This window comes from Oratosquilla oratoria, chromosome 1 (assembly GCF_046742065.1).
Source record: "Oratosquilla oratoria isolate Oo_2021 chromosome 1, ASM4674206v1, whole genome shotgun sequence".
In the NCBI taxonomy this organism is placed as follows: domain Eukaryota; kingdom Metazoa; phylum Arthropoda; class Malacostraca; order Stomatopoda; family Squillidae; genus Oratosquilla; species Oratosquilla oratoria.
In genome coordinates this window covers 127,365,903-127,377,616 of record NC_134777.1, presented here as the reverse complement: position 1 = coordinate 127,377,616, position 11,714 = coordinate 127,365,903, and the positions used below count along the sequence as shown (strand labels likewise).

The 11,714-nt window shown below is 37.1% G+C and overlaps 1 protein-coding gene across 1 annotated transcript; it reads left to right on the top strand.

Moving 5' to 3' along the window:
- Positions 1-3,199: 3,199 nt before the first annotated feature.
- On the top strand, positions 3,200-6,299 carry LOC143029818 (acyl-coenzyme A thioesterase 5-like). The gene is made up of 5 exons (XM_076192861.1): positions 3,200-3,427; positions 3,740-3,922; positions 4,088-4,334; positions 5,047-5,802; positions 6,112-6,299. The coding sequence occupies exons 1-5, from the start codon at positions 3,200-3,202 to the stop codon at positions 6,297-6,299; spliced, it is 1,602 nt and encodes a 533-aa protein (XP_076048976.1).
- Positions 6,300-11,714: the final 5,415 nt, after the last annotated feature.

Sequence of the window (11,714 nt, the reverse complement as noted above, 5' to 3'; positions counted from 1 at the left end):
AGGGATGATTCACGAACTCGCAGCAACGCGCGGGTAATTTGACTAGGATATATATATATATACATATAAATATGTATGTATATATATGTGTGTATATATATGTATATACATGTATATATATGTATATATACATATATGTATAGATATGTATATATATATATATGTATATATATATATATATATATATCTGAATAGAATCACCAGTGACGGTGATTTCGATCGTTCCCGGATTCGAAACGAGACTCGTGAAATCGCAGAGCCATCGCTGTACCAATTGAGCTAGCGGGCCTATAAAATTCTCCAATCTGGGAGTTAATCTACTCCCGAGGAACTAAGTCGACTGCTAACTGCCGTTGATGAGATGTCATGTAGGACTTTACATCATTTCAAGTTATTACATTATTTCTATTCTATCTGGCTATGCTATTTATATAATTATTATATTATTATTGTATTACATATGAAATTTTTTATTAAATTTTCTTAGAGTATTCTTTGTTAAACTCTAATATCTTATGTCATTCAACATAATACAAGGTGATGTCATAAGATGTTACATCACTCTAATTTATCACATTGTTTTCATTTAATTTTATTTTTATTCTATTTCATTTTTTATGGCTATGTTATCATTTTATTATAAGTTATCTTGTGACTTTTTTCGGGTTTTTCACATTTTCACACCACTCAATTTTACTCACACTGTTACACCCTCGGACAACATTTCACACATACCGGAGCTGTATCTGACATCTACAAAGATTGTTTAAATAGCTGCATTAAAAAAGTTGTAAAGTATTATATACTGTGTTAAAAACAACAAACGGAGCCCACCTCCAAAGAGGAAAGGCGGCCCTAATATTTCTATGTATACCGCTAGCTTCACCCCAGAGTGACATTCCTCTGAATAAGCATAGAGCGAAACCGGTCAGGAATAAACTAAAAAACTCGGAAGTAGACCCGTGACTTCTTTTTCCACCTTCTTCGATATGTCACAATGTCACAGCATATGTACATATATTATATATACATACATATATATGTATATACAGTATATGTATATATATGTATATATATATATATATATATATATATATATATATATATATATGCAGAAAGATCACTAAAAACAACACGTGATCCACAAATTTTGCTGGTAACCACTAAGGAAATCGGAAGAAAACAGTAATTCCCAAGAGCTTTCGTGTAATTCACATCTTCAGGGGAATACAGAAAAAGTTGTGTTACAAAGAGGTTTAAAAGTAACAAGATTATACACTAGGAAAGGAACAGACATATTATGAGATGTCACAAGATTAAACACTAGGAAAGGAACTGGCATAGTACAAGATGACACGAAATATTACACTAGGAAAGGAACTGGTAAAGCACAAAAAGTCACATATGAAAATAAGAATAAGTCTTGGTACACAAAGTCATTAATGAAAAAGAAATCTAGAGAACAGCACAATTCACCAAATTAATTTTGGTCACATACAACCTGATTACAAATCTTGTTAATGATGAATTTATCTAATTTATAGATGCCATTACTGATATTTAGAGTAGAACCTTCAGAATTTTTTATAATACTACTTTCTATTATGTTTCTATTGACAAATGAATTACAAGAAATAATGGAAGCATTAGTCCAATTAATACAATGATTGAAGTCTTTCATGTGAACAAATAGAGCATTAGATTCTTGTGCTGTTTTAACACTATATTTATGTTGTTTAATTCTAGTTGATAGTTCTTTGCCTGTTTGTCCAATGTAATACTTTTCACAATCTCTGCAAGGGATTTTGTATATGCAGCCATCAGAATCAGCGGGAGAATTCTTAATTATTAATTTCTTAAAAGTACAAGGGTTATTAAACGCTACTTTAACATTCCATGTTTTAAGTAGATGAGGAACTTGAGAAAGATTGTTACTGTAAGGTAATACTAAAAGATTCTTAATGTCAAAAAGGGGAGGGGGTTGATTCCTATGAAAAGTTTTTTTCGCCAAAGAGAGAGCGTTATCTAAAAATGTTCTAGGGTACTTTAATCCTAAACCTATGTTAACAATAGACTCAAATTCCTCATCAATGAATTCCGGGCTGCATATCCGCAAGGCACGTAAGAACATAGAAGAAAATGCAGATTTTTTTTACTTTATCTTGGTGTTCAGAGTAATAATGGATATAAGAAAACACATTTGTCGGTTTTCTATGAATACTAAATTTAAAATCATAACCTTCTCTGTAGATGAGGCAATCTAAAAAGGGCAATTTATTATTATTTTCTAATTCTACAGTAAAATTAATGGAGGGAACTAAATTATTCGGAGATTGTAGAAAAGCATCCAGGTCTTCAGTACATGGCCACAGGCAAAGAACATCATCTACATATCTATACCATATCGCATTAGATGGCAAAATTTCACACAATAGTTCTTTTTCAAAAAATTCCATGTAGATGTTACTTAAAACAGGCGAGAGGGGATTCCCCATAGCCATTCCAAATTTCTGGAAATAAAAATTACCGTTAAATTCAAATATTATAATTGAACTCATCAGTGGGTCCCCAAATTCATAAGAATCTAGCATGGTTTAGTATTCAATATATATATATATATATATATATATATATATATATATATATATATATATATATATATATATATATATACATATATTCTGTGATTTTTTGAAATGTTTAAATCTCAAGAAATACTACATATTATGATGTAAGGTAATAAATACGAATTTCAGCACAATGTAACACATCATTACTTTTAATCAAACTCTGTACAAACATGTACAATTTTTTTTAACCATTCTTGCGTGACAAATTAGTTTCAGTGGGGCCTAGGCTGCTAATGGCCTACTATGGCTATTGGTAAATCGGGGCATGATTATTCTTTCCTCAGTTTTGTAAGCTGTGGACATTTGGTTACATTGGTAGAGCGAATGATTTTCATGCAATACTGACCTTATTCTGTAAACTAGTCTTATGCCACTAGAATAATTATATTTTGTCAACATAGGTATGACTGTTATGAAGGTGTCTATTCTTAGAGTTTTGTGGTTTCTACTTAATCAGGTAGTCACTCAATGTAATGTTTTCATTAAGTTCTACACCATTTACTGAGATAATCATAAAATGCTCTATAGGTTCTATTACTGATAGAGTCGATCTGCCTTTCAAGAACGCAATGTTGAGAAAAGGACGACTACTGGATGGAGCTCGAAGAGCCGCCACAAGGACATCTTTTACGGCCAACAAGTTCTGTAACTCGACCTCAAAATCGAAAGTTTCTCTCGAAATTTCACCAAGAATTTGTCTATACGACGTACCCTCAAGTATTACTGTAAAAGGAATGTGCCCAGGGACTCCAGTGACGTTAAAGACATCCCTCTCATTAGGTGCGAAGAAAAATGAGGTAAGGCTTTTGGGGACACCCTGGTCTTTATAATTGTTCTTGAAGTCTGGAAGAGCAACTGGCGAATGATTATATGTTACATGATTCACTTCGAGAACCCCCGTTATCAGGAGTCTAGGACGCTATCCCTCACTGAGGACTTTTACCCTAGAATCTAATAACCCATGGCATCCTTGGTCAAACTTGGTGGCGGGAGGGTTCGAAATATCGTCAACTCGACTTCCGCCGCAAAAAGTGACGATCCAGCCCGCTCCGTCATCGTAAAACCCAGTGCTGGAGGATAATATACAAAGTAATTAATTCCTCACACAGTTCGTCTCGCATGCTCACTACATCACTGATGGCAAGGGAGAAGTCAACAATAGTCTTGATGCTTCCGTTGGTGGCTCATATGAAGGCGTATTTCCTATGGGTCTTCTGACCACGCTTAGCCCAGCCCCGGGAGTCTACAAGTATGCCAGATGCTTGAAGACTGACGCCTCGACACCAGATACAGTGAGTAGGTTAGCGTTATAATATCTGACGTCTCGACACCAGATACAGTGAGTAGGCTGATGTTATAATATCTATTGAATGAAAATGGGTGAAAATATTTCCATACCCAATAAACCAAGTCTGTAGATTAACGTGTTATTACGACGTTCGTTTCATTGTGAACAGGTTCACGTTTCGCTGTACAAAGGTCATTTACCCATGGAAGCACACTTCACGGAGAACGAGTCTTCTCGGCCCGAGGCCATTGCCTCACGTCAGATGGTGAGACACGCCATGGGTCCTGGCGTTCGTCGCATTCCCGTGCGCCAGGGTCGAGTCCGGGGAACGCTTTTTCTTCCTCCCGGTCCGGGGCCTTTTCCTGCCGTTCTCGACACTTTTGGAGCTATTGAGGGGTTGATCGAGATAAGAGCCGGTAGGTGTCGCTGTCAGTCAGTTAAAGGCATTATCACTCTGGGTTGTTTTCCCCCCGGCTGTTGGAGCAGAGGTGCAGCCCCCAGCATTCGGGAAGGAGTCTGATATGATGGAGGAAGATATGACATTCTGTGTAGTTTTGTTAAGAAAATAGAAATAGTTTGCCATAGTGATTTTACAAGGGACTATTCGGAGGTAGCAGGCGGTCATATGAAGCCAGTGTGGATATTCCGATAGGATTTGCTCATGAATCCGTTATATTTGTATACATGTAATTGTATGCGGAATAGTTATGATTAGGAGGCAAAGTTACAAAGAAAGAAAACTTGCAAAGAAGACAAAAACAATAAAGTCAAAATGAATAAGAGGAGGGAGTAGACAACAAATAACGGACAGATTTGGACAAACAGTACGAAAAGCTTGGACTTATTTATTTGCTTACTTATATATCAAATCGTATATCTATAATACATATGTATCTATAGTCATTCACTTATTTGTCTATCTGCATAACCATTCATTAGTTTATTTGTGTATCCGCCTACCTTTCTATCAGTTTATTTACTCATTCATTTATCTATTTATCTATTCATTCATTCATCTATGTATTTGTTTATATATATATTTATATATATATATATATTGATTAATTTACTTATGTATTCATTTATTTGTTTATCTATTTACTTATTTACGTAGTTACCTGTTTCCAGCCTTACTCGCCTCTCGAGGCATTGCAGCCTTTACCCTGGCGCTTTTCAACTTCGAGGATTTGCCAAGAAACCTTGAACGAGTCGAACTGGAATATTACGAGGAAGCGGTGGACTACCTGCTGGGCAGGCCCGAGGTCATCCCTGACCGATGCGGGTTTGTGTCCGTGTCCCAAAGCGCCTTCTCAGCCCTCGCGTGCGGAGCCTGGATGGATAGGATCAAGGCTGTAGTCACCATCAACGGATTTCCTTTCTTTTACGATTGCCATTTCACTTATAAAGATAGGGAGTATTTCGGAGATGGTGTGGACTTTGATCAGGTCTTCTTCAAAGTAGGAGGAGAAGAAGCTGTCATGGGTAAAGATATTATGGGAGGGAAGATGGATCCTGAGCATCCGCTCGTCGTACCGGTAGAAGAGGCGGACGACGACACTTATTTTCTGGCCATAGCGGGCGACAGAGATAACTTGCATCTTGACAACGGCCTCCAAACTCTACAGAAGCGGCTGGCTGCTCGCGGGAGGTCAGACAAAATAAAAACGGTTCTTTATCCCGGCGTGGGCCACATATTGGAAGTTCCATACACACCACGTGCGGGTTTCTTGTGGCAAAACTCTCCTCCCACCATGAAGCGAGCCAAAGGGCGGAGTGGGGTAGCTTTGTTTTATGGCTCTGACCAACCATACCTATATAGTCTTGCACAGGTGCAGCATTGGTTCGAGATTCAGAAATTCATCTTGCACCACATACGTGACAAAAGTCTGTGGTATCAAACTACATATAATCATGGACATCATGTGTGAGGGGATTGCTTCTAAATTAATCCAGAAGCTAAATATTAGAATTCCGCTAGGCTTTTTTTTTTTCAGTACTCTCAGTTTTCTGGATTCTCAATTTTAGTCCATCAATATAGTTATGATACCTGGAGATAAACTTTTGACCTCTTGAATACGTCAACAGTGTATAGACGACGTTTTGCTTGAAAAACGAGGGACAGTTTCCATATTAGTTGTTTTTGTGACGTGTGTAATACAACACCCTGCTTCTTATGATGCTTTTCGATTCCAGGTAGCACCAAACACGTAATACTTATCTTATACAAATGTGCAGAAACAAGACATATTTCTGGTTTTGGGATTGGAGACGACAATTCTATTCAACGTTGCGAACTTTCCCTAACTAGGGATGAGACAATGACCTTTACAGAGGACTTTGTAGCGGGGAATTTAATGAAGAACTTCGGCCCAACTATCTAGTTTCGTAAGCTTTAGATAATAAATCCTAATTTAGTGGATCCTGGTGTCAGTCTATTTATGTAACTACACCAGGAGATCTACTCTTATCCCTTTCATTTCTGTAGTGCCATATGTGCGAAACTCTCAATATGAAATATATCATAAGCGTCATAATTGTGTAAAGACGAAAGAAGCGTTTTGGTTCAAAGGGTGCGGTCCAGTGTAGCTATTCATTTGTTTCACTAGGTGTATATATATATATATATACATATATATATATACATATATACATATATATATATACATATATATATATATATACATACATTCATATACGTACGAGGGTAGTTCCAAAAGTAATGCCTCCTATTTTTTCACTCGTAACTCAAAAAGTTGAAAAGCTACGAAGATGGGAGTGACAACATTAAAACGAGCGGACATTTTTGCTCCAGAATTCGTTTGTCCACTTAACCTACCCCCTACCCCCATCCCCATTTACGCCAGCGATTAGCAAGGGCCTGTGCAAGGCCGTCCGGAGCGCGGTTTGCCACTCACATTTGTCGCCACTCTGGTATCAACGAGCCCATCTCCAGTGCTGACGTCCAAGTGTCCGTGAATGTCGAATGGTTTCCCCTCCTTATGACGTACATCCATGACAGGGATTACTTTATCAGACTGCCACACCGCCAATATTCGCAACAGAAAGATATAATATTCAGGTGGTGTGCGCAAAGGTTTAGTTATTATAACAACGCCATAAATAATCCCTACAGATTCCTTGGTTCATAATGATAAAATAGGCAATACTTTTGGAACTACCCTCGTGTGTGTGCGTGTGTATATATGTATATATATATGTATATACACACACACACATATGTATATATATATATATATATATATATATATATATATATATATATATATATATTATTACTGTAGGTGTGCAACAGTATCTGTATTGTATACTGTACTTATTCAGGGTTTCTGTCTCCAAGAAGTGATGTACGGCATGGTTTGTGGACTGGCTTGTGTACTGGACCATACTTACACTTGCATAGTGTATTATCTTGTATACTATAATTTGGTCAATAAACTAAGCTATGCATGTATGTCTGAATATGTAGGCTATATGTGTGTATCTGTATACGTCTGTATATGTGACTTGTCCTTTATTCAAATATAACTGCCAACTATTTCCATTTTTTTCATTTATTTGTTTTTCATAGCGCCCTCAGTTCTAGATGACATAAAAACCTAGTTCTGAACGTTAATCATTCTTACAGTTTCTGGAACAAACTCATAAGGAATATCTTTAAATCTGGGAAAATTATTTTCATAAAGTGTATACGTCACGAACAGTGAGGGGGGTTTAAAACAAATCAAACTAGCCTAACCTAAAATTACTAAACAACCTAAATTAATCTAAGCTTACCAAACTTAAACTAAATCAACTGAAACTAACCCAACCTAGTCCAACCTAACCTAACCCAACCCGACTTAATCTAACTTGACTAAACCTAATCTAGACTAGCCTACGACATACCTTATTGTGAAGAAGAATTCCTCTTGTTCCCCGACTCCGTTATGAACCGGAACTGGCGGATTATCGACAACGACGCGCTCTGGTGTGGCGTATCATTTTGATGGTTTCGAAATTAAATGAGAGTAGTACTATTTTGTTTTCTGTGAATCTTTGTAGCTAAAAGAAATTGAAATAATGAAACTTTTGACAGTCCGAAAATAAAGAGCGAATGACATAAATTTCATGAATGCAGAAATTTGCAGAAATTTAAGAACGCTCCTATTGTCTTTGGGCTCCAAGGGTGTGGCATGCCTCGTGATTTACCACTGGCCATAATGCCAAATCAGCTTTAGTATATACTAAAGGAAGCTGTATAGTACAATGATTATAACTACAGGATTATAATAATGATGTGTCACCATTTCCATTTTGTCCTTGTCAAGCACTGAGGGTGGTCATGAACAAAACAAAAGAACAAAACTTAGCTACACACACACACACACACACACACACACACACACACACACACACACACACACACACACACACACACACACACACACACACATGTAAGAGGCTGGTAGAAAGTAGGGTAGAAAACGGGTGTTACATTTTATTGGATAGGTGTATATAAAACAATATAGCGAGTAAGCGAGTGAGTTGCATAAGTTCGCTTTCCGCTCTATGTACTGTAGGTGATAAAAAAATTATTTGTAAAGAATGGCCGGGGGTTCTAATGAATTGCTGACTTGGTGTTCCTTGTAACGTGAGTGAGAGATGCAGAGATTCGAGATTATTTAAGTAAACAATATTGACATATTGACTTGTAACAATGAATCTGATTGGTGTTAGGGTGGAGGAGAAAATTAATTTGGTTCACGATTGTAAGATCACACCCTTTGGGGAGGATCTTAAATATAAAAGTAAAGATCATTGGACTAAAGAAATCACTACGCCACTGCAAAGCCCACGTAGGATCTTGCATACGTGCTCTACCGGGGGGTTTCTTTGGAGCACGCTGTATGAGAATTAACGGAATAAAGATGCAGAAGGAAAAAATCTCTATTTAATTCTTCTAGACAGAAAAATATATTGGAATGAGAGGTAGAAGCCTGTCAATGAAAAGAACCAATACTAAGCGAAAGTAACAGTAGAACTTGACAAAGTTGGATGATTGGAGACAAAAAAGGGAAAGAAAGTGACAAAAGGGGAAAAGAGTAGGGTGTAAGTTGGCGGTAGCCAGAGACGTAACCAAACGCACGCATCCCAACGCACGCAAATAAAACGTCTCTGAAGAACATACGCGGCGAACGCAACTTTACGCACGCTACTACTAAAGAAGACTACACTTAAAGAATTTAGCATAGGATATTTGCTTACACGTATGAATTGAATCGATGGAACATAGAACTCATCACACAAACTACAAGCAACATACGGGGCCACGCAGTGCACACAAATCCTCACGCTGAAACGAGGACGAGCTAGTGAAGAAGGCCGACTACAAGGACAAGGTTGATGTGCTATGGAGGTGCGCGCCCGTACGTGTGAGGAACGACTACAAGGAAAGCAGTCGGTTCAAATCGACATTATCAACTGAAGGTATGGCCACGGACATTCTCCATCATGAGGTTATTACTTCGCAATCAAATATCCCAAAGTTTTCAGGGGAGGGGGGGGGGAAGAAAATACAATAGGGGTAAATATATTTGTTAACATAACTGATACACTAATAGTGAGAAAAAAAAAATATTAGATGGAAAAATATAGAAATTTTAAATGAAGATGTAGATCCTGAAAAGGGTTGGGCTAGGTTTATAACAGATTTCCAGCGAATGGAAAATATAAACAAATATGAGGACTATAAGAAATCATTCATTAAACACTTTAAGTTAAAGTGTGATCAGAATCCTATCAGGTCTTTGTTTAGAATGATAAAAAAAAAAAAAAAAAAAAAATAGCAAAAATAAACAGATGGTCTAAGGACATGATTTCTATGTTGAAGGATTCAAATTGGGTAGAGAGTACATCTAATGACATGTTGAAAGATTTTCAGGTTACTAAGTTAAGAGCATTTGCACTATTGGTATAGAGCAGTGACGAGATGACCGCAGAAAAGCTATACAAGGATTTTAACCCATTCAACTCCGATGACAAGATGTCTTGTCATTTGGTCAAATAAAACAAAAAATCATAAAACACCAAAATGTTTGATCAAACACCAGAAAAATATGACGTCAATCCTCGCTTCGCTCGCAGCGAAGCGAGGACTGACGTCATATTTTTCTGGTGTTTGATCAAACATTTTGGTGTTTTATGATTTTTTGTTTTATTTGACCAAATGACAAGACATCTTGTCATCGGAGTTGAATGGGTTAAAGAAACAATGGACTTAGGGGAGATAGATTATCTTTTGCAAGGTTATCAAAAAAGTAAAGCAATTAGTCCATAAATTGTGTGATGCAGGAAAAGTGATAAATCTTATGTATACATATACAAGGATTATACAAGAAGTAGCTGTGTCTTCAAAGCCTTTTTTGTGTGTGAGGGACTTTATAGAAAAGTGTATTTTGATGGCCACAGAAGATCTTTCCCCTAAAAAACGTCAAGCATATGCAAACATGCATCTTAAGAAACACAGTTTCAGATAGAATTAACAAATCATTAGAAAATCTTAACAGTCCAAAGAAAAAGTTGCTAAATTTGTAACATTTTCTGTAGCAGTTGATGAAATTACGGGTGTAACTGACACGTAAGAACTTGCAGTTTTTGATACGTGGTGTAAATGAAACTATGCAGCTAACTGAAGAATTTTTGGAACTGGTACCAATGAAGAGAACAACAACGGGAGATGATATATTTTTTAATTTAGTAGTTGCACTAGATAAAATAGGTGTTGACTGGATGAAAAATGTGAGTCTGGCTATACTCGTACATGGAGCACCTCAAATGGTTGGTAGAAAAGCTGGCGTGGCAACTAAGTTAAAGGAGCTCAGACCATAAAATTCACAGAGAAGTGTTTGTAGTAAGACATTAAAGATGGAACATGTCATGGATATTGTTATTAAGGGGGAAATTCACACTCACAGGCGGTCTCTACCATATCACACTGGTGTTCGGTGGTTAAGCCGAGGGGTCATGTTGAGGCGTTTTTATGAATTAAAAAGTGAAATACAGAAGTTTATGCATGAGAAAGGAACTGAAAGACAAAGAGAATGTGTTCAAGATCTAGCTTTCATGGGTAGGTATGACAGAACACTTGCATTACCTGACTATAGGGCTGCAAGGACGCAGTAAATTAGTGACAGATTTACATGACTCTGTGCCTTTGAGCTGAAGCTTGAACTTTTTGAACGCTAACTAGCAGTAGGTAAACTGCCCATTTGAAAGCTCTGAAGTCGCTGCAAGGTGTGCACCTCAGTTTCATCGCGATATCAACACCAAAAAGTACTGCAACAAGATTTCCAATTTAGTGAGCGGGTTCGGAGAAATATTTGCACACTTTAAAAACCTTGAGTATTTTCCTATTTTCTTCAATCCTTTGGCTGTTAGTGCTGATGAGACACCAGGACATTTTCAATTAGAACTAATTGAGCTCCACTGTAATTCTGTGTTGATATTGGTGCATTTTATCAGTATGTTGGACCAACATATTCTCGAATTAAATGTTTGGCCTCAAGGATTATGTCAACGTTCGACAGTACCTGTCTGTGAACAACTCTTTTCTGTGATGAACTTGAAGAAGTTTCGACTCTGGTCTCAACTTACTGATGAACATCTCAACTCGACACTGAAGGTTGCTCAATCCTTAGTGTCAAACATTGATGCACTTGTACAGGCCAAAATGTGCCAAGTTTCTGGGAGCAGCAGTAAAACAAATTAAGGTAAATAATAGGTTTTCATTTATACCT